The following is a 24,490-nucleotide window of genomic DNA, read 5'->3' on the forward strand; positions in this document are numbered from 1 at the left end:
AAGCAGAGGCAGGGCATCCCTTGCTCTGAATTGCCCTTGTCTGGCAAGTGTGTTTTATAGAGGATGGGGGGTGGGGGGAGCTGTACTGGGGGGGTGGAGGAGCTGTATTGGAGGGAGAAGAGCTGTGCTGTGGAAGGCAATCATATAAACGGGAAGGGGGAGAGATCTGTACTGGTGAATGGAGGCTTTTTGGCTTGGGAAGGGAAGTAATTATTTGTTGGTCTCGGTCAACTGACCTGTGCATCATGCTCTTCTGAACCCTGCACTCTTTGTTACACACTCCTAACCCCTGCACCCTGCGGAGAATTGTGCATGTGATAAGAGTGCATTATATACAATGTGCCGCCTAATTTATTTTCCTCTTGGTTCCCCAAGGCTGACTCCCCTCCTCAGGAAAAAAATATCTACGTCCCTGACGCTTTCTCTTGTCACTTCCTTGACATTATAATAAATAAACTGCTGACAAAGCACACTTGGTAGCAACATCACAGAGGGAATGGATTTGTGGCTAGCTACAAGTCTCTACTTTTAGGGTCAGATCACATTAGGGATTCCATTTGCTGGTGGCAAGTTGGCAGCAATGGTGAAGGAATGCCTCGCTGGTCCAACCAGCAGGGAAACAATGTGGTAAGAGCAGGTGAATTTTTTGTCAGTTCCCTTAGCAATCTTGTTGCTGGCTAGTTGACTTCAAAGACAGAATTGCTAGTGCGGATGGTCTGGAACAGCCTGTACCAGCTATAAATCTTGTTGCCCTTACACAGGTTACTAATTAATGTAGTTGTGCACTTATCTATTCTTAGGGAAAACATGCCCTCTTAGTGAGCCTCAGGAATTGCAGATGAGCACCTGTGGGATAAAGGATATCCTTTTCATCCATATGAGCTTCAAAAACCTTACCAGAGGCCAAAAACGGCCTTTCGCTGGTGTATGTTTCCCTTTTTTTTATCAACAGCCAGTTCTCATGTTTCATCATGTTATATTGATGTGTAGACTCAGTGAGAATGTGATAAAAGTCAGATTCAGCCTAGAATTCTTCACATGCACTAGAGAGGACACACATGACAGATGTCAGATGACATGCATGGGAGCTGCTTCTTGCACATGTCAAACATCCTTACATTAAATGTACACAGAGCTACAAGTTATGTCTGTATTCAGTTTGGTATAAATGTTTTTTTCCATGTCAGCAGCTGATTAGCTAGGAAACGGCTGGTATATGCAGCGGAGTGTAAGTTAAATCCGCTCCAGGGCTTATACTGCCTGACGAGGAGCTATCACAGTACAGAAGAGCTGCCTATCATTAGTCAAACATCCAACGATTGCCTCCATGTGGGCTAAATTAAAGGAAATGTATGGTCTTTTAAATGATTTTTGCTATACGCAAACAGATATCTACTTGGTGTTATATATATCTAAAGCTGTATGTTTTTCTTGAGTAGGGAAGGGTTAAAAACGAATTTCATAGACTTCTCTTCAATTCCTGCCTTGTAGACACAACAGGGAATAAAAAGAAATCGTTTCAGTGACCTAAATCCCCTCTTAGACAGCTGCCACTGGAACAAGTGCTCCATTGGACACATTTTCCTCTATTCACATTCTGGTGACAAACTAAAATTATGGAGATTGCCTCACTTTCAGTCCTGGTGACAGTGGTCACCAAAAAAATAGAAAAGGACACAGACAGCAAAAAAAAAAAAAACTGAGAGGGGTTTAACCTTTCCAATATTCTTTCAAAATTTTAAAAACAAGTTTTGGATTTGAATAAGCTTTTATGTGTTTTAAAACTGTGTTACTATATGTACTACAATTTGTAATCATATGTGTACATATAATTGAGGAAACCAAATTTGCTCATTAAATTAGCTGTTTGTGCTTTCTGCTTTAACAGTCCTCGAAGGTCCTTTGCAATCTAAGGTCCCTACTTCATATGAATACAAACACAGACACGTGAATGCATATACTTTTACTAGGCCCTATTTAGACTGGAGCCAAAATATAACTGGTCAGCATATTTTTGGGGCATAGAAGGAAAATAGAATACTCCATGCAGATATTGTTCTAATTGGGATTTGAACCAAGAGCCCCAATGTTGCAAAGCAGGAGTGCCAACCATTAAGCCATTATTTTTTCTATTTTCTTTATTATGGTCTGAGCTAAAACACTGTATTACGTTTGGTCAGGACAATACTGAATATAAAACATTGCATATCAATATTCTACATCCTCATTTATAACCAGCAGGTGGGACTTTAGCATCCTTTTCGTGTTAAGCTTTGTAGCTTTACTGATACAATGCTGAAAAGGCCTGTTTACAGAACTCTGAGTCATCTGAGCAGTGCCTCAATCCTGCAAGCTCTGGACAAAAATGGACGGCAGAGGGCGAAGGTATAGTCACCAGGAATGGGCTCGGGCACGTTTGGATTCCTAGTCCCAACCCACCTGCCCGATCTTGCCAGAAACCCGACACTGCTGAACACCGGCAGTAGGACATTTCCCAGTCCGCAGCTGCACAGATCAGGAAATGTCTCACTGCCAGTGATTAGCGGTGTGCAGTGTCGGCTTCCTGGCGGGCTCAGGCAGGTGGGTTGGGACTAGGAACCCAAACACACCCAAGCCCATCTCTGACAAGTCACCAGTGCCTTTGGTCTCCCTGTAGCTGTTCTTTCTCCAATACTGACTTACCGTGCTTTGTTCTGCACTGTGCCTCTGTGTAGAAACATCAATTTTGTTAAAGACATGGCTCTGCTTACTAATACTTCCCTGCAGTTTCAGGCTGTGCGAGACTGTTCCACATTTAGACCCTACTTCCGCTATTCAGTGTACAGGAGCGGAGTTTCGCAAAGGCTTTGCTCCATATGCTGTGTCCACAGCTCATTTATATAGCTAGCTAAGGGAAGCTCCTCTTTGACTTCAGTGGTGAGTGAGCTTAAGAGGAGGGAGGAGTCTGTACAAGAGGGAGGGAGGGTGTGTGTATTGAGGGGGGGGCTCTGTACTGGTGGGGAGGGCTTTGTACAGGAGGGAAGGGGTCTCTACTGAAGGGGAGGAAGTGGTCTGTATTAAGAAGGGGCTGGGAGGGTGGTATGCGTTATAGGGGTAGTCTGTACTAAAACAGTTTGGAAAAGGGGGGGTTTGTCTTGTGGGGGTGGTCTGTACTGAACAGGGGCTAGGAGAGTGGACTGTGCCTGAGGAGAGTTAAGGCTCTGGATAAAATTTATACTTGGTGAGGATTTGAAGCAGTGAAGGCAAATCTGTACTAGGGGGATATGAACTTGGAGGAGGGAGGAATTTGAACTGGCTGGGACGCTGGCCTGAGTCCTTGAACTCTGTGCCCTACACAATCCTGAGCCTTGTCAATAGACACTATGTTGTGCATTTGTTGGTGTTTATCACTGTATTCTCTGCAAGAGCTGTTGGGTTGCTGCACTATAAACAGACTGTACTAAGGGTTGTAGCTAGCTGAATACATTATTATTATTATTTTTTATCATACAGGATTTAGATAGCGCCAAGAGTTTGCGTAGCACTACAATGTTTGGGCAGACAATACATTTACAATACAATTCAATACAGAAGGAATCAGAGGGCCCTTCTCATTAGAGATTACAATCTAGGAGGTAGGGTCAAGTGATACAAAAGGGTAAAAAGCTGTGGGGGATGATCTAATGAAGAAAATGAGAGTACAGTTGTTACGTGGAGGCAGGATAGGCTTCTTCGAAGAGAAAAGTTTTCAGGGATCGCATAAAAGTGCATAGCTTTGGAGATATTCTGACAGATTGTGGTAGGGCATTCCAGAGGTTGGGAGAAGTCCTGGAGGTGAATATAGGAAGAGGTGATGAGGGAGGTAGGTCTTGGGAGGAACAAAGAGGATGATTAGGTTGGTATTTTGAGACTAAGCTAATGTTGTAGCTGGGGGCAGAGTTGTGGATGGCTTTGTAAGTTATTGTTAGTAATCTGAATTGAATTTGTTGGGTGAGTGGCAGCCAATAGAGGGATTGGCAGATAGGAGTAGCAGATACTGAACGGTTTGTGAGGTGGATCAGTCTGGCAGCAGCATTTATGATGGACTGAAGGGGAAATAGCCTATTTAGAGGTAAGCCAATGAGGAGGGAGTTGCAGTAGTCAAGGCGAGAGGTAACCAGGGAGTAAATCAGGAGCTTTGTAGTTTCATTGGTTAGGAAGGGATAAGGTTTGGAGATGTTGCGGAGGTTGAGGCGGCAAGCTTTGAAAGGGATTGGACGTGGGGCCAAAAGAAGAGTTCAGAATCCAGGATAACACCTAGCACCCTGGCATGTGGGGATGGGTGGATGATTGTGCCATTGCTCTCGACAGGGAAAATAGGAGTGGTCCAAGAACAGAACCTTGGGAGACCCCGACGGAGAAAGGAGGAGAAGAGGAGGAAGTACAATTGTAAGTGACAGTGACACTGAAGGTGTGGTAGGATGAGAGCCAGTGAAGAACACTGTCGCAGAGACCAAGGGATAAAAGTTTGAGGAGGAGGGGGCGGTCAACCGTATCAAAGGCAGCCGAAAGGTTCAGAAGTAGGAGTACAGAATAGTGTTTGTTGGTTTTTGTGGTTAGTAAGTCATTTGTGAGTTTTAGAACAGCAGTTTCTGTGGAGTGTTGAGGACAAAATCCAGACTGAAGGGGATCAAGGTTATTCTTAATGAGGTGGTCACTCGGTTGGTTGTAGACCAGACGTTAAAGAAGTTTAGATTAAAAGGGGAGCAAGGAGATAGGGCATAGATTGTTAAGATTGGTAGGGCTTTTTAAGTATGGGGGTGACCAGTGCAGGTTTTAGAGCATTGGGGAAGATGCCAGAAGAGAGGGAGAAATTGAAGATGTAGGTCAGAGAGTGTAGGATAGAGTCAGAAGGTATAATGTCCAAGGGACAGGTGGTTAGGTGGGCGTTGGAAAAAAGTTTAGCAACTTTGTCTATAGTAGCAGGTTTGAAAAAGGGGAGTTTTAATTGTATCTGTTGACATGGGGTGTTAAGTGGGGGAGATACCTGTAGAGTGGAGATTTCATCACAAATTGAATCATTCTTATTTTTAAAGTGACTAGCAATCTCCTGGGCAGTGAGTGAGTTAATGGGTGGAAGCAGTGGAGGACGAAGTAGAGAGTTAAAGGTAGAGAAGAGTTGATGGGGACTGGATGAGAAGGTGTGATAAAATAGGTCTGCTTGGCAGTGTGGAGGCAAGAATTGTATTTTTGGAGTGCAGATTTGTATTGGTTGAAGTCTTATCCCACAGACGCTTAACAGCGCGGCTATGGTTTTAGAGACGTCTGGTGTTATCTGTTTGCCAGGGTTGTAGGGGTCGAGGCCTGATTCTGTCAATAGTGAGGGGAGCGAGCTTGTCTTATTGAACAATACCTTATTGGATGTTTCTGTCCTTATATTAAACTTCCAGTGCCAAGTAGGATGCTTATCAAAGCTGCTGCAGGAATATCTGTAAACTACATCCATATGGTCAAACCCACACACCCGTGCCACATTTTGCCCCTTTACAAATTGTCCCTCTGGTCAAGTTTAAAAGTTGGGAGGTATGCTTACTGGTGTAAGAGCCTCCAGCAAGGTGAATAGAGAGCAGCACAGTAGTGACATCATAAAATATCACCCCAAATTTAATTAGAATTAGCAGTCAGAGGCAGCAGTGCCCTTGATTTCACACTTGTACGCTGTACGCATGGGAGTACCTGGGCATCCTAACATGAAGAGCACTATTTTTCAGGCTGGATTCCAGGCCTCCTTCACACAGGGTGTATAATACCGTATGCCTGTGCAGGGCCATGCTTACCTGCACAGGGATACATAGTATTCTGTGCATCCCTGTACAGGGAGTTCTATTAATGTCTATTGGAACGCAGACGATGTGTCCTGATATGAGACATCAGGGTGTGTGCGGGTCCCCAAATGCAACTGCACCCACATACAGTAGATGTCATATTGGGACACAGCGGCTGTGTGTGCAGTCTCTGTGTCCCAATAGAAATCATGGGGTCTGTCTGCATGGGAGTGCATGGAACACCTTTGCATCCATGTGCAGGTAAATACAGTACTGTACGCCCTGAGTGAACAAGGCCAAAAAAGTGCATTTGTAAGGATGCTGCTTAAACACAATTAACATTTATACATTTCCCCTATAACATAGCAAATCGTCATTTTAGGAGTTCAGTTACACTTTAAAAAGAAACCATATTTGCTAGCAAGTTCAGAGGCACTTTATAAGCTAATATAAAAGGAGAAATGCTGGTGCATTTTGCCAGGCCAGGTTTCCTTTAACTGTCCTATATGTATGGCAAGGTGAAACTTCCTTTCCTGTGTGATATGATATTTGAAGGCAACTTTGCATTTTTGTGCTAGATGTAAAAGTCTGCACTAATCATACATTGAATATCCTTATTAACATTATAATACCCAATATTCGTAAATGCTTGTGTTCTAGTCTTGTCTATATTGTTAGTTCAGTGGAAGTATAATAGTACTCTGTAGTTACACAATGATGATAATAAGATATAATTATATTGCCTGTATCCTGATAGCTGTAATCATCTGGCTGACATGTGTCACCCTGGCGGATGACGTTTTCATCATGTGACGTATGAAGACCAGATCACTGACGGAGAAGTATTACACTCTAGTAAAGCAGTTTGAAGAGAAAACAGAAGAAATATGAGAAAATGGGACAGGGTGGCTTTTCCCCAGACAAGCTGGGTGGCGAAGGGAGGGAGGCAATCATCATCCCCCAGGAACGATACTGTACAAGGACATTTGTATAGTGCTTATGCTAGGCAATCAGCCTCTTACGATCTTAAGTGCTCCCTTTGGGTATATCAGACTGTACTCATTATTAATTTATTTATTGAATGTGAGCTAGAAAATGCTGCCTTGGGGGCAAAGAGATAGACATACTAGAACCATCTTTGCTAAAAGAATCCCTTGTACTTGCTTATTCTGACCCAAATTGCACAAATAGATTAAAGCTTTAAATATTAAATCAGCAGGACATTGTTCAACTTTTCTACTGTTCTCACATCACTGTGACCGCTGTTTCATCTTTAAATAAGACATTATTCTTGTCCCTGTCACCAAAGCTGGCAGGCCTTATAATAGCAAATAGCCTATCCTCTAAACCTCATGTCTCAAACACAAGGCCCATGGGCTGAATCCAGTCCGCCAGACCATTTCATGCCACCCTCACACCTCTACTGCAGCCTCCCCCCCTAGTGTCAGCCCCCATCTTGTCTCCACAGTCGTCATCAGAGAGGAGGACAGAACTCCTCCAACAGAGCCTGCGCTTCTCTGTGCAGCTGCAGAACCGCTTTGTCTCTGCCTCCACTGGTCTCAGCATTCAGCAGGCTCCGGCAGCTGACTGCTGCCCTCCTTTGGTCCTCTTCCAGACCACGTCTCAAACATAAGGCCCACGGGCCAATCCACTTTGTCAGGCCATTTCATGTTCCCCTCACACCTCTACTGCAGCTGCCACACCCCCCCAATCAGCAACCTTGTCTCCGCAGTCAGCAGCAGAGTGGACAGAACTCCTCAGACAGAGCCTGTGCTCCTCTTTGTAGCCCCAGCACCTCCTTGTAAGAGGGGTGCACTGTGATGTAAGGGGGGACTTAACTTCTGATGGTGGGGGGGGGGGCTCTTGACATCTGATTTAAGGGGGGGGGGTGCTCTGGACATCTAGTATTACAGATACAATCAGCCCTTTAAGGGCAACCATAATGCTGATGTGGCCCACAATGAAATGGAATTTGACACCCCAGCTCTAAACCAAGCATCCAAAATAATTTGGTGTCTGTAATGGTCTTGCAATAAAATGAAACTGTGCTTGGCCCTTTCAGGGCAAACCAACATATTCACTGTAATGACATGCTCACCAGCAGCACATACACCCCTTTCCTTCACTCCACCGCAACTCTGTTCAGCTGCTGGGAGTAAGGAAAAGAAGCTCTCTAACTGATCACTCCAGTTGGAGCGTACACAAGGATGAGGAAATCCCAGTCCCTCACTGACAATGCTGGGCCAATCAGTGAGCACAAACACCATCACATTAAAGTGATTGTAGGGGTTAGTTTTTTTTTTTTAAATAACAAACATATCATACTTACCTCCACTGTGCAGCTCGTTTTGCACAGAGTGGCCCCCGAACATCCTCTTCTAGGGTCCCCCAGCAGCTCACACGGCTCCTCCCTACATCAGATAACCCCCTAGGAGAATTGCTCTCCCGGGGGATTACCTTGCGGGCGCGCTCCCAAGTCAAGCATTTAACGTCCATAGAGGCTGAATGCAGGACTCGGCCCCGCCCCCCACATCATTGGATTTGATTGACACCAGCGGGAGCCAATGGCTGCGCTGCTATCAATCTATCCAATCAAGAGCCGAGAACCCCGGGCAGAGAGACAGCGTGTGCCCGTGGGTCAAGTTCCAGGGCTCAGGTAAGTAAAACAGGGGGGGGGGGGCTGGGCTGCATTAAGGTGAAAGAACAAATAGGTTTACAACCCCTTTAAGTGGATCACAATGTTCTCCATACCTAGAAGAACCAGGTATCCATTTTAATCCTGGCAGCTAAACAGATTGGCAGGGGTGCAAAAGAAAGGTGTGCAGGGGGGAAGAAGTGAACCTGTTTCTTGACTCTACATGGGCAAAGCACAATTTGCTTTATAGGAAACCTTATTGAAGCCATATGATCTGCATGGCAGTCAGGCAATCAGCAGTTTAAGAAGAAGTTTAATGGTGGAGAGATATACAGTATCTCACAAAAGCGAGTACACCCCTCACATTTTTGTAAATATTTTATTATATGTTTTCATGTGACAACACTGAAGAAATGACACTTTGCTACAACGTAAAGTAGTGAGTGTACAGCTTGTATAACAGTGTAAATTTGTTGTACCCTCAAAATAACTCAACACACAGCCATTAATGTCTAAACCGCTGGCAACAAAAGTGACTACACCCCTAAGTGAAAATGTCCAAATTGGGCCCAGTGTCAATATTTTGTGTGGCCACCATTATTTTCCAGCACTGCCTTAACCATCTTGGGCGTGGAGTTCACCAGAGCTTCACAGGTTACCACTGGAGTCCTCTTCCACTCCTCCATGATGACATCACGGAGCTGGTGGATGTTATAGACCTTGCGCTGCTTCACCTTCCATTTGAGGATGCCCCACAGATGCTCAATAGGGTTTAGGTTTGGGGTTATGCTTAGCCAGTCCATCACCTTTACCCTCAGCTTCTTTAGCAAGGCACTGGTCGTCTTGGAGGTGTGTTTGGGGTCGTTATGTTGGAATACTGCCCTGTGGCCCAGTCTCCGAAGGGAGGGGATCATGCTCTGCTTTAATATGTCACAGTACATGTTGGCATCCATGGTTCCCTCAATGAACTGAAGCTTCCCAGTGCCAGCCGTACTCATGCAGCCCCAGACCATGACACTGCCACCACCATGCTTGACTGTAGGCAAGACACACTTGTCTTTGTACTCCTCACCTGGTTGCCGCCACACATGCTTGACACCATCTGAACCAAATAAGTTTATCTTGGTCTCATCAGACCACAGGACATGGTTCCAGTAATCCATGTCCTTAGTCTGCTTGTCTTCAGCAAACTGTTTGTGGGCTTTCTTGTGCATCATCTTTAGAAGAGGCTTCCTTCTGGGATGACAGTCATGCAGACCAATTTGATGCAGTGTGCGGCATATGGTCTGATCACTGACAGGCTGACCCCTTCAACCTCTGCAGCAATGCTGGCAGCACTCATACGTCTATTTCACAAAGACAACCTCTGGATATGATGCTGAGCACATGAACTCAACTTCTTTGGTCGACCATGATGAGGCCTGTTCTGAGTGGAACCTGTCCTGTTAAACCGCTGTATGGTCTTGGCCACCTTGTTACAGCTCAGTTTCAGGGTCTTCTTATAGCCTAGGCCATCTTTATGTAGAGCAACAATTCTTTTTTTCAGCTCCTCAGAGAGTTCTTTGCCATGAGGTGCCATGTTGAACTTCCAGTGACCAGTATAAAAGAGTGAGAGCGATAACACCAAATTTAACACTAGCGAGTCACATGATACCAGGGAGGGAAAATGGCTAATTGGGCCCAATTTGGACATTTTCACTTTTGTTGCCAGCAGTTTAGACATTAATGGCTGTGTGTTGAGTTATTTTGAGGGCCCAGCAAATTTAGGCTTCATGTACACAAGACGTTTTTACAACCTCTCCTGAACGATTTAACTTGACAGATAATAACTGACGTTTAAAACATCCGTTTTGCCGTGCTTACATGCCGCGTTTAGTCGTGTTTGCGTTTAGAAGCGTTTTTAAAAAAATATTACATTTTTTTTTTCCAAATAGCTAAAAATTAAACGCAGCTAAACGCGAGTTACGGCATATACAAGCTGTTACAGACGGCATTTGGCGTTTCATATTCCTCTGAACATCCGTCCTGAACGTATTTTTTGGGGTTCCAAAAAATGCTTCTAAACTCAACTGCCTAGAAATGACTATAAACAACCCCGTGTACATGTACTGATAAGATAACATAGAGGAGAGTTCAGGGGCAGCTGAGAAAAACGCCCAACTGCTCCTAAACGTCCATTTACCAGCAGCAGTGTACATGAGGCCTAACACTGTTATACAAGCTGTACACTCACTACTTTACATTGTAGCAAAGTGTCATTTCTTCAGTGTTGTCACATGAAAAGATATAATAAAATATTTACAAAAATGTGAGGGGTGTACTCACTTTTGTGAGATACTGTATGTACACATAATCAGGCAGGTATAGTATGTGTGTCCCCATGCTGATGAAACTTAAAGCCTCCTCTACTCCTATCCACACATCCCTTCTATAATGACAGAGTTCATCATGTCTCCTTGTCACATACATTTTTATTTCACTCTCAGTGAAGAAGACAATGTGACGTTTGGCCTTTAAGCGAGAGCCGGGAACAGATGCCGGGCCTACGCACCCAGAAGATATGTGGGGGTGGAATTGTGTTTGGAAGGAATGGAGTTTTATCTATAAGAGCATTTCTGAATCCTCTGTCCTTATATCCCCTGTGGGATGGGAGGATATCAGAGAGCCTGTAATATGGCCTGAGCAGGGTTCCTCAAAATATAAACTGTTTATCCTGTCACATAGGGATACAATATGTTGTATCTCTGCAGAGAATTTACCTGCGGGAATAACAGGGAGGGAACAAAGAGCTTCATTGTAAAGCCCTCTCAGGAAAGAAAGGCCAATTATGATTAATAGTGAAGGGATAAGCACATTGTGTACCAACAGGTGCAGTTGTGTTCTGTGCCAGGAGGTTACTTGACAACTCTGCTCTACCAGAAGGCGATATTTCCATGTCTATACACTGTGTACAATCCTGCACCTGTACCATGCTGTAATGGAAGGTACCGTAATGGGATAAAACTCCCACTTATAGAAACTTAAATAAAACAATAGAAAACAAAGTGCATGTGTTGAATAAGGAATCTTCACTGCTTCTACTGACAGCATGCACTTGCTGTCTGCTTGATCATTTATAGGACCTTCCAGCCTCTGAATTTGAACAGTACAAAACAACAAAGCTCTGTAGTGGTTTATATTTATTTTAACATACTAATAAAAACCTTAGGTTCAGTTAGAAGCTGGGAGACCATGTGTGAGTACAGGCAGTTGACAGGACATTGATGTCTCATTCTAAGTCCTGCCATACACTGATCGAATTTAAGTTAATGCCTGCTGAATTGGCCAAAATCTGAGCCGTGGATGGCCCAGCTAATCAAAAAGTTGTTTTTTCAATCGACTCATCGAAGGAGCCAGGTGGAAATTTGTATGCTTAACAATGACTGCAGCCAATCAGATCAAGCCACTGTTCAGGTATTCTGAAAGCCTCGGGCGCTGGCTGTTAGAATGCAATAGCCAGCAGGGGAGAGTCTTCAATCTATGTTAATTAGCGTGAATGGAGTAATTTAGTGGATTTTTCTTGTTCAGCCCCCAGCCTGCATTAGATAAATCTATAGGTGTATGGCTAGCCTAGTTCTCAGACTGAAGAGTCAGACTAAAGCTGGCCATACACTAGTAGAATTGTGTTCAAAAAGTCTTGTTTTAAAGAATACTTCCAGGCATGGCTATATTACACAGTACATAGTTATGTATACAGTAAACCATACATATGTATATATCTGGCCAATGCCCCTAGGAGCTGGAGATCACTAAAGCTGACACTGCTACCCCAGCGATTTCCGCTTGCTTCTGAGCCCAATGCAGAGAGGCTGCACACCTGCTTACTGAACACAAGAGGTTGGCCGCTCAGCACGGGCTCCATTCAGTGGATGCTTTGCATATTCTGAATGAATGCAAAGCATTCTTTAATTGATGGTGGCGGAGAAGTGATGTCATGCTCTCCATCTTGTCCAATCACAAAACACTCTGCATTCATTCAACGCATTCTCTGAATGGTGCCTGTGCTGAGCGGCCAACCACCTTTGTTCACAATGCATTAGGCCAGCCGCTCTGCATGGGACCTGGAAGCAAATGGAGATCACTGAAGTGGCACTATCTATTTTAATATTTCCAGCTTATAGGGGCAAGCTGGACCAATGCAGCATATAATAAATCCATACCTGGAATTCTTCTTTAACAACATTTATTTGTTTCTAATCATTTTTGGACTCAAATTGATATTCCTTTTCGACCGTAGATAAAGGAATGTTAGAAGAAGCAGCATGGAAAATGTTTCACAAATGAACACATTTCTAACAGTGAAGGTCGTTTTCATTCGGGAAAGTCTATTACTATTACTATTATCTATTCCAAAATCAAATGTTACAAGCAAACATTTTTTTAGTACTTCTGAATGACATTCATCATGTCATTGAATGTACTGATTAGAAATTTTGTTTGAAAATCTACTAGTGTATGGCCCACTTACGTCAAAGCAAGCAATAATAAATGGGGGAGATGGGGTGAGAGGCACACAAAAATAAATAAATTATGTAAAAGTAATAATAATAATAACTACTAATAATTGAACCGCTTACCGACCAGCGCACAATGATGCAATGGCATGGCTGTGCAAATGGGCGTACCTGTAGGTCCCCCTTAAATCGCGGGCAAGTGGGCGCGCGCCCGCTGGTCCCGCGGACTCTATGTCCGCTGGTGGCCTGCGATCATGACACGGAGAGGCAGAATGGGGAGATGCCTATGTAAACAAGGCATTTCCCTGTTCTGCCTAGCAGCATGACAGGGATCTACTGCTCCCAGTGATCGGGAGTGATCAGTGATCTCTGTCATGTTCTAGTGAGCCCATCCGCCCTATTGTTAGAACACAGTGAGGGAACACAGTTAACCCCTTGAGCGCCCCTAGTGTTTAACCCCTTCCCTGCCAGTGTCATTTACAAGGTAATCAGTGCATTTTTACAGCACTGTTCGCTGTATAAATGTCAATGGTCCCAAAGTAGTGTCAAAAGTGTCCGCCACAATGTCGCAGTCATGATAAAAATCGCAGATCGCTGCCATTACTAATAAAAAAATATACGCTTAATGCGTTTTTTTTTTAACCAAAAATATGTAGAAGAATACACATCGGCCTAAACTGAGGAAGAAATTTTTTTTTATATTATTTTTGGGATATTTATTATAGCAAAAAGTAAAAAATATTGTTTTTTTTTTCAAAATTGACACTCATTTTTGTTTATAGCGCAAAAAATAAAAACCACAGAGGTGATCAAATACCACCAAAAGAAAGCTCTATTTGTGGGAATAAAAGGACGTCAATTTTGTTTGGGTACAACGTCACACGACCGCGCAATTGTCAGTTAAAGCGACGCAGTGCCGTATCGCAAAAAGTGCTCTGGTCAGGAAGGGGGTAAATCCTTCTGGGGCTGAAGTGGTTAAAAGAGAAGTATGGGAACTTTTATTTTTTTAATCATACTTATCTAGGTGGATGCAGCATCGGTACAACGCTGCATCTGTTGCCCGCTGGCTCTAAGGCTGAGAGCCGAGCGATTAAACACTGCTGACTGCTTGGTTCTCCCTAAGCAAAGAGGTGGTGACTGTCAGTCACTAGCGCTCTGCTCTCACTGGAGTGCTGGGCTGTGGAGGGGGCGTGAGCAGCCAGCTAAGGCTTAAGCAGCTTGCTGAGAGGCTGAGCCGGGTGACGGTCCAGGCATGTCAGCGGATACCGACCATATGGTCGTGATCTTTCCCGAGCCTGGATCGGTGCTGTGACGTTAGCCCGCTGTCTGCTGAAAACGGGTCACAGGAGTGCACAGGAGAAGTACAGCCAAATGAGCTTTGGCTGTACTTCTCCTTTAAGAATGAATACAGATTTTTGCATAAGACCTGGCATGCTAAATACTCTGTTTTTAGCTACAATTCTGAACATGGTTATGCTGCAATTGTACTACATATTTAGATCTTACCTTGCTCCGCCTCCTCCCAGCACTAACGCTATAGCGTTTCCTGTGAGCACTCTGGCAAGACGAGAAAAATCACAATGGCGGTCCGGGGGTTTCTGAGATACTCTCTCGTACATTTCGATCTGTGCAGAGGCAAGAATATGAACATACAGCTAGTTAACAATTCAGAGCAGATAATTAGAGGACTTCACGCCAATATCTATATATTCACATTACATAGTTTGACAGTAAACACCCTGATATTAACGCTGATCTAAAACAGTATACAGCTCAGTGGAGAGCATCCATTTGGGCTATCCTAGGACGTGAAATCAAGGGCAATTTTATCACTTATTTATTCCTTGTGACCTAGCCAAAAATTCCCTGTTAGGGAACGATAGGAGTTAAAAGTGTTTCCCCTGCATTGGTCCCAGGGAGGCATCCTCCTGTCTACAGTCAAACCTAGCAGTCTCTGGCTTCAGCAATTTTTTTCATTCCTATCCCAATCATGCTGCATGTGAACTAAAAATTAGGTCAGAGGGGGGCGTGGCCAGGCAGCGCATGTAGCAGGACGCACTTCTCCTCAGCTCCGCCGAAAATCCTGACAATAATCCTGTGGATTACCCATCCAGCCCGCTGACACCCCCGATCGGAACCGCACACTATCTGGGCATCAGCCGACCCGTCCAGCCGTTCGATTTGCGGCGGAATAATATGCCAAAACGGGGTAAGGATGGTGGTGGCTTTGCCACAGCGATCACAAAAGGAGAAGTATAAAGAGGCTGCCCAGAAGCTCCTGTTTGGCAATAAAACCTCAAAGGAACTACCATCACCCACATCTGACCTCAGTGAAGAGGAAGGAAGCCAGCTGGAGATGGATAACACCATTCCACTGGAGGATGGCACTGGATCCCCTGCTGACTGGGCAGCAGTGAGTACAGATTCACAGTCATATCAGGGCACTCAGACACCAACCCTGCCCCTAGATAATGCTGAACCCACTCTCAGAGACATACTCTCAGCAGTGACTATATGTAACAGATCCATCTCAACCCTGACAGATGAAGTTAAAGGTGTTAAAGCTGAGATATCCTTTGTGAGACAGGACATGCAAAAGTTAAGAGAGCGCACAGCGGCAATAGAAAGCAGGGTCAGTGTGATTGAAGATGATTTAGTACCCATGCAAAGAGACTTAAAGTATAACTGCCATCTCGCAGATCAGCATGCAGCACGCTTGGATGATTTTGAAAATCGCATGCGTCGCAACAATGTCCGCGCCTTAGGATTTCCGGAAAGGATAGAGGGTAAAGACCCGGTCACCTTCATCGAACAATGGCTTCTCACTACATTTGGAAAAGAAGCCTTCTCTCCGCTATTTGCGGTGGAAAGGGCGCATAGAGTACCATCTCGCCCACTACCCCCTGGCAATCACCCTCGTGCTTTTCTGTTTAAGCTCCTAAACTATAAAGATAGAGATGCCATTCTTGCTAAAGCCAGAACCATGGGAGGCAAGCTGGTTGCTGAAAACTCCAAGATATCCCTGTTTCCGGATTTCTCGGCTGAGCTCCAGAAGCAGCGAGCAAAGTATATGGATGTCAAAAGAAGATTAAGAGACCTTAATCTGCCATATGCGATGTTGTACCCTGCCCGTGTGGTCGCACTCGGGGAAACTCGTTTTTTTGATCGCCCAGATATGGCGGCTCAATGGCTAGATCGTGAAGAGCGGGCCCTTAAAGCTGCCAGACCACAAAGAGATGTCCCTGCTTAAGTGTTAAACCCTGGATATGTAATAGCCTGACGAGCCCCGGCTCTTTCTTCTGGGGTGGATGCCTGGGCCGCGGGGGGGGGGCCTTTGCGATTTAAGATTGCTGATTGATGTGGACAGTTCCTACACTCACATCCGATGTTCAGGCGGCCGAGGAATACTGTTTGTTCGTTTCACCCCCCCCCTTTTTGCTTTTTTCCCCCCATTTTGATTGCAACCAAGGAAGAAATACGTGCCTGCCATAGCTGTAAAACCCCTATAAGAACTAACCTGCTGGTTGACTGGGAGTTTTCAAGGCTTTTTACCCCCCCCCCACACCTGTTGTGTGGGAATAGTTAACGCTACAGCCATTGGTGGTTGTGTGGACTGTTGACTCTTAGAGCTATGCCATACAGAGCAATATACATTAAGATAAAAATTTACCGCCTCCTGTACTTATACGCTAACCTGCTAGAATATTTTTCTTTGCCTCGGAACCTGATTTTATGTCTACAGATACCCAAATATTTTCTGAAAGGAGAAATTAAATATAATATAGGGAGAGGGGGTTTTTCTCCTCTTCCAGATGTTATGTTGATGTGCAACCTGGGAAACCTAATGAGAGATATGCTGGCCTGGTCAATGCTTCTAAAACGGGATGGGGGTGGCTAAATTGACCATTGTGACTTGGAATGTCAGGGGACTGGGAAATCCAGTGAAACGACTGGCAGTTCTTAGACATCTCAAGTCGCTGAATGCGGGGGTAGTCTGCTTACAGGAGACTCACTTCTCCGCAGATCCTCCCCCCAGTCTTGGCCTGCGAATATATATGAACCAGTTTCATGCAACCTACTCCACCTATTCAAGGGGAGCAAGTATACTGATCCGGAAGGATGTTCAATTTAATTGCATTAGAAAACGCATAGACCCGGCTGGCAGATATGTATTCCTTTTATGTACAATTTCAGGCCTAAGATGTATTCTTGCTAGCATTTATATACCCCCACCGTATAACTCGGAGATTATTAGACACCTGGCGAGTTTTATGGCCCAATACCCAGAGGTACCCTTACTGGCAATGGGAGACTATAATAATTTTCTAAACTTCCTCAGGGACAAATTACCTGCACCTGCTGCTAGAGCATGCCAGACAAAAAGTAGCACCCCCTTCGCTAGAATACTGGAAGAAATGGGGCTGATAGATGTGTGGAGGTCTAAGCATCCTGACGACAAAAAATACTCCTGTCATTCAGCCTCATATGATGGGTTATCTAGAATAGATTTGGGCCTTGGGAATGACAAGATGCTCCATCTAATAGAGGAATCAGGATATGCAGATAGGCTTATATCTGACCATTCTGCCTTCTGGGTGACCATCTCACTACCAAGTGGGATCAGACGCCCAATATGGAAACTTAATCCCTTCTGGCTTTCGCTGTTTACTGAACCAGACCCCATACGAGGTGCACTCAAACAGTTTTTACAGGATAATATTGGTACGGCTAAACTGGGGGTGGTCTGGGATGCAGCGAAGGCCTTTTTGAGAGGACAGCCTATCAAAACAATAACACAGATCAAAACTGATACCAAGGCCTGGGAACTATTGGTACGGAATAGGGTCACCGAGACTGAGAACAATTACATTAAAGTGGAGTTCCACCCAAAAGTGGAACTTCCATTCATCAGATTCCTCCCCCCCTCCGGTGACACAGTTGGCACCTTTCAGGGGGGAGGGGGGTACAGATACCTGTATATTACAGGTATCTGTACCCACTTCCGGCATAGATAGCCGCAGAATCTGCGGTTATTTACGCCACTTCCTGCTCCCTCCCCGCTGCCTGCTGGGAAACACACGGGTCCCAGAGGCAGCAGGGACCATCCGTATTGCGCTGCGCGACTCGCGCATGCGCAGTAGGGAACCGGGAAGTAAAGCCGCACGGCTTCACTTCCTGATTCCCTTACCGAAGATGGAGGCGGCAGCACCCGAGGACGGAGAGACGCTTCGGCCTCGGGTGCCGACATCGCGGGCGCCCTGGACAGGTAAGTGTCCATGTTTTAAAAGTCAGCAGCTGCAGTATTTGTAGCTGCTGACTTTTAAAAAATTTTTTTTCGGGGGCGCTCCGCTTTAATGACCCCACAGGAGACACTAAGAGAGCATGGTTGAGTGCACAGACAATGTCCGGGCAGCTGGCATTGCAGCTGGCGGAGAACAAACATTTTTTTCTGCAACAATCACATTTTGAGGAGGGGGAGACGACTGGTCATATGCTTGCTGTAATGGCTAGGTCTCAGCAATCATCCTCTCTCATCTCCGCCATCTGTGATGCACAGGGAACTCTGAAATGCTCTACTCCCGATATCCTGACAGTTTTTGGAGATTTCTATGCTGACCTTTATACTTCTAAAGTTACGCCCACTGACAGTGCAATAGAAGATTTCTTAGGAAGCTGTGAGCTCCCCAGTCTGCCAATAGAAGATAGGACCATGCTTAATGCCCCTTTAACAGCAGAGGAACTAAACATCGCCTTATCTCAAACTAAAAACAACAAATCACCAGGTGTAGATGGTCTCCCGTCAGAGATATACAAACGCTATGCTGACTCCATGCTTCCTACATTACTGAAAGTTTACAATGAGGCACTAGAAGAGGGCTCATTGCCAAACTCGATGAACGAGGCGATCATTATTGTTATATTAAAACCGGGTAAGGATGAGAACTCCCCTGGATCTTATAGGCCCATTTCACTGCTCACATCCGATATTAAGCTGCTGGCTCGGATGTTAGCAAATAGATTAGCCAAAGTAATTCATAAAATAGTACATAGAGACCAATCCGGGTTCATCCCCACGAGATCCACGGCCCAAAATATAAGACGATTATTCCTGAACCTACAACTCCCAGTGGACAATACGGGCAATTTTTTCACTTGACGCAGCTAAGGTCTTCGACAGTGTCGAGTGGCCTTATCTGTGGAAAACGTTACAGAACATGGGACTAGGGGACACTTTTATTCGATGGATACAGCTTCTGTATGCCGCGCCCACTGCCAGGATACGGATTAATGGGGAACTTTCAGAACCTTTTCCATTATTTAGAGGCACCAGGCAGGGGTGCCCATTGTCGCCCCTGCTATTTGCCTTGGCCCTGGAACCCTTAGGAGCAAAAATTAGAGGAGACTCAAGAATAGCAGGCTTCCAAAGGGGTATGAATAAGGATGTAGCATCCATGTACGCAGATGATACCTTGCTTTATTTAGGGGACACAAAAGATACATTACAAACAGTCATGTCCCTCATTAAGGATTTTGGAGAATTATCAGGCTTTTCCATTAATTGGGATAAGTCGGTGTTAATGCCGCTTGATCCTCTGAATACTCCACTGCCCCTAGGTGCAGAGATGATACAACACGTAAGCTCGTTTTGCTACCTGGGGATTCAGGTGACTCCTAATCCAGCCACTTATATTGACCAGAACCTAATACCTCTATTAACTAAATTCCATGAAAAGTGCAGGGCTTGGTGTAAACTCCCCCTATCTGTAGTTGGTAGAATTAATCTTATTAAAATGGTCTGGGCACCACAACTGCTATATATTTTTAATAACTCCCCGGTATGGATACCTAAAAGATGGTTTGATAGGATAGAGACCCAAATTAGAGAGCTAGTGTGGAGGAAAAAAATAGCGAGGATAAAACTATCAACATTACAGCACGGCAAGGAAGAAGGGGGACTTGCAGTCCCTCATCCCAGAATGTACTATTTGGCATCCCAATTGCAACAACTAGGAGGATGGGGCTTGCTGGATCCGAAGGAACCGATTCGTAGACTTATAACACTAGAAGAAAACAATTATTCAGCACTGGCAAACTTGGAGGCGGGATTCTTGCATTTAGACCCGGAAGCTCCTACGATTAAATTGTTGATTTTAATTTGGTCCTATGTCAAGAAACTGCTGGGAATTACAGGCTTTTTATCCAGCACGCCTCTCTGGCGAAACAGACAACTTAAAGAAATACAAAAACTAAAAGGCTTTAAGAACTGGGATGACGCAGGCATCAAATATATCTCACAATTATACCAAGATAACACCCTTAAATCATTTCAGCAGATTCAAACAGAGTTTGGGATCCCACATAGTAATTTCTATAAATATCTCCAACTGCGTCATGCCTTACAAACCCAGAATAGAACTGTTAGGATCCAACAAACAGAACACCCAATCATACAGGATGTTTTTCTGGAGGAAGTTAAAAAGGGTATGATATCTAGATGTTATAACGCTCTTCTCGCAAGAATACAAGACCCCTCTAGACTACCATGCAGACAGCGTTGGGAGGAGGATATTGGATTGATAGACGGAAACAGTTGGGATGTATGCCTTGTAAACGCCCCTCTGGTATCAATATCTGCGTCCCAGAAACTCTCACACCTCTATATACTACATAGGGCATACAGAACCCCCCTTCAACTTTATAAGTGGGGTATTAGAGATTCACCCCTGTGCCCAAAATGTGAACGCGACCATGGGGACTTGCTCCCCATGGTCTGGAAATGGCCAAAGCTGTTCAGATACTGGAAGGAAGTACTGGATACGATCTCGGAAGTATATATGAAACCTCTTGAGAGAAATCCAGTTGTCTGTCTACTGGGGGGAATAGACGAAGAGTTAGCACCCCCACCCACCCGCATAGCGCTTATTCGATTATTATACACGGCGAGGAGACTAATTGCCCAGTGGTGGATTACTCCGCGAGTTCCCACCAGGAGGCAATGGATAGACAGTGTTAACAGGCTTCTAATAAGGGAAAAGGTTGCTTACCAGCATAGGAAGGTCCCGCAAAAGTTCCTATCAATATGGCAGGCGTGGTTAGACGTGCCTGGTTTGGCCCCACACCAATTAAAGATAGGTTACTCTTGGGTTGATGTAGACCATACTACTGTATGGAAATTGAGCACATGCAAAGGAGAGGGAATTATAAGACGAGACATTCCCTGTGGGGTATATGGCAGTATATGTGATATTGTAATGTATGGCAAGGTTTTGCTTTGTTTTGCCTCTATTTTTCCTTTTCTCTTTCTCTTTTCTTTTTTTTCTTCTTTTTCTCATACTTTATCTTCTCCTTTACTGATGAATATTATACTGAGTTAAATATAACGAACTTAAACAAGGTCAATAGAATCATAATGTAGCGGAGTTGATCTCATTGTTATTGTCAAATGCTTGAGGTGGTTTCTATATTTAAACCCTAAGGCTATCATAGATCACTGGAACTCTCAACACATAAGGGTAACATTATTGTAGTTGGTATTTGCTTATACTACACTTCATTTGGATATATACTCCTTGCGAGCTATATTATATATTAGATCTATTATTAATAAAAGATAAAGGTATGATAGGTGTTATTCCTGATAGAATGTAGATAGAACCGTCTTATGATAACCTTAGGTAACTGTTAATTGTATCCATAACATGATGTGAGAGAACTCCGAGATATGTATACGTTATGCACTTTTACCTGTATGTTATACAATTTTGTTTCCTATGCAAAATAAAAACCCTTTTGATTAAAAAAAAAAAAATTAGGTCAGAGGGGTTGGTTTACTAAAACTGGAAAGTGCAAAATCTGGTGCAGCTGTGCATAGTAGCCAATCAGCTCCTAACTTCAGCTTGTTCAATTAAAGTGATTGTAAAGTCTTTTTTTTTTTCTCTAAAAATAACTTACCTGCTCTGTGTAGTGGTTTTGCACAGGGCTGCCCAGATCCTCCTCTTCTCAGGTTCCTCTTAGAATGCATTAAGGTAAAAAACTTTCTGCCTCTACAACTCCTTTAAGCTTTGACAATAAAACCTGGAAGCTAATTGGTTTATTTGCAGAGCTGCACCAGATTTTTCTCTCTTCAGTTTTAGTACATCAACCCCAGAGCTCTTAATCTGGAGATTCTTCCTAGGACAGTGAAATTACTGAAGTGAGTGGATCAACATAACAGTGAGGAAACTAGCATTTTCAGTAGAGTTCCCTGAATGGACAAAGTGCAGGTTCTTTAACCACTTCAGCCCCGGAAGGATTTGCCCCCTTCCTGACCAGAGCACTTTTTGCGATTCGGCACTGCGTCGCTTTAACTGACAATTGCGCGGTTGTGTGACGTTGTACCCAAACAAAATTGACGTCCATTTTTTCCCACAAATAGAACTTTCTTTTGGTGGTATGTGATCACCTCTGCGGTTTTTATTTTTTGCGCTATAAACAAAAAAAAGCGACAATTTTGAAAAAAAAGCAATATTTTTTACTTTGTGCTATAATAAATATCCCCCAAAATATATAAAAAAATATTTTTTTCCTCAGTTTAGGCCGATACGTAGTCTAATTTTTTTTTTTTTTTACCAAAAAAAAGTATCGCAATAAGCGCATATTGATTGGTTTGTGCAAAATGTATAGAGTCTACAAAATAAGGGATAGATTTATGGCATTTTTATTATTAATATTTTTTTATTAGTAATGGCGGCGTTCTGCGATTTTTATCGTGACTGCGACATTATGGCGGACACATTGGAGACGTTTGACACTATTTTGGGACCATAGTCATTTATACAGTGATCAGTGCTATAAAAATGCACTGATTACTGTGTAAATGACACTGGCAGTGAAGGGGTTAACCACTAGGGGGCGATGAAGGGGTTAAGTGTGTCCTAGGGAGTGATTCTAACTGTGGGGGGATGGGCTTCATGTATGACAGCGATCACTGCTCCTAATGACAGAGAGCAGTGATCTCTGTCAAATCACTAGGCAGAACGGGGGAAATGCTTTGTTTACAAAGTCATCTCTTGTCTTACCTCTCCGTGACATGATCGCAGGCACCCGGCGGACATCGAATCCGTGGGACGCGCGGTCACGGTGAATGCGGCGGGCGCCCACAGTGCCGCTTCTTAAAGGGGACGTACCTGTATGCCCTTTTCCCCATCCGTGCCATTCTGCCGCCGTATATCGTTGTGCAGCGGTCGGGAAGCTGTTAAAGCAATGTGCAAGTGTAAGACTTCCAGGTATTTATTCATCTCACAGAGAGCACTGCACTCCCACTGACAATGCCTTCATCTGCTTTTCTTTCCAGAAGATCATCACCATCCTTGTTCAGGCATCGTCCAGAGCCACCATCTACTTCCTCAACCGATATGATGAAGACACAGTTAGAAAAGCTGGAGAAAGAGTGTGCAAGAGACCGACACTGCACCCGTGGTCCACTGATCAGTGGTGCATTACTTTGATCCATGATCCACTGATCGCTGGTGCATTACTTTGATCCGTGATCCACTGATCACTGGTGCATTACTATGATCTATGATCCACTGATCACTGGTGCATTACTATGATCTATGATCCACTGATTACTGGTGCATTACTATGATCTATGATCCACTGATCGCTGGTGCATTACTTTGTACAAAAAAAAAAAAAAATTAAATACACTTTTTTTTTTTACCCGCAGAAAATGTGCATTTATTATTTTTTTGTTAAAGGTGAACTTATCCTTTAAGACCATGTTAGTTTCTGACATACCTTTATTATACTTACCTTTTTTACATAAACTACTCTATAGAATTGTCTAGACAGGGAATAAATCTGTAGCTGAGATTTAAATGTGAATGTTTTGTGATTAAGAGGAACTTATATTGTGTACAAATTGTCCTTTTGATTACATGTCCAATTAAAGCTAACTCTCCTCAAAATCTGTGAAATATTCCCAAACAAGATTTTCACAAAGCCCTTTGTGTCTGCTTCTGGTAATGCATATTTTGATTAGAGCACATACCAGTTGGAGTATACAGGGAGAAGCGGAGGGAAATGGTTTCTATAGTAACTGCAATATTGCATTCATCTGTTTTGAGGTGTCAGCTTACGTTCACGGTGACCCACAAAATGGCTGCCGGGACCTTCTGAGAGGTCACATGCCACTTTGCAGTATTGGTTAGGACCATGAACATAGCCATGTTGCTTTTCTGAGTCCATGTTGTATGCATTTTACCGGGGTATTTTTTAAATTGATCAAAACTGTCACCATAATTATCTGCAAAGTTAAATTATAAGTTTACCTTCCACAACATTTTCCAAAAATATCCCTATGCAATTCCATATCTTGTGAATAGTACATACCAGTACTCCTCCTATTTTAAATGCTGCACCCTCTTCATTACACATGCAATGTGTGGAGATGGCCTATCAGCAAAAGCGTCTGGCTCCTTGATCCCCTCCATTCTGCCATTTGCAAGACGGAAGGAACACTACAATTGTGCACCCCCTAGGACACACTCTGGGCTGTTCAAACTGCGTGTGTGCACTCTCATCTTCTGTAGCTGCAG

The 24,490-nt window shown here is 44.0% G+C and overlaps 1 protein-coding gene across 3 annotated transcripts in view; it reads right to left on the reverse strand.

Moving 5' to 3' along the window:
- Positions 1–24,490, reverse strand: part of PNPLA7 (patatin like domain 7, lysophospholipase) — a 478,577-nt gene that overhangs the window by 82,310 nt on the left and 371,777 nt on the right. For all 3 annotated transcript variants that reach the window (XM_073599988.1, XM_073599989.1, XM_073599987.1), the window contains one exon: positions 14,418–14,536. In XM_073599988.1, coding sequence (XP_073456089.1) covers positions 14,418–14,536 — 119 coding nt within the window. The remainder of the gene's footprint in view (positions 1–14,417; positions 14,537–24,490) is intronic.

This window comes from Aquarana catesbeiana, linkage group LG09 (genome assembly GCF_042186555.1).
Source record: "Aquarana catesbeiana isolate 2022-GZ linkage group LG09, ASM4218655v1, whole genome shotgun sequence".
NCBI lineage: Eukaryota > Metazoa > Chordata > Amphibia > Anura > Ranidae > Aquarana > Aquarana catesbeiana.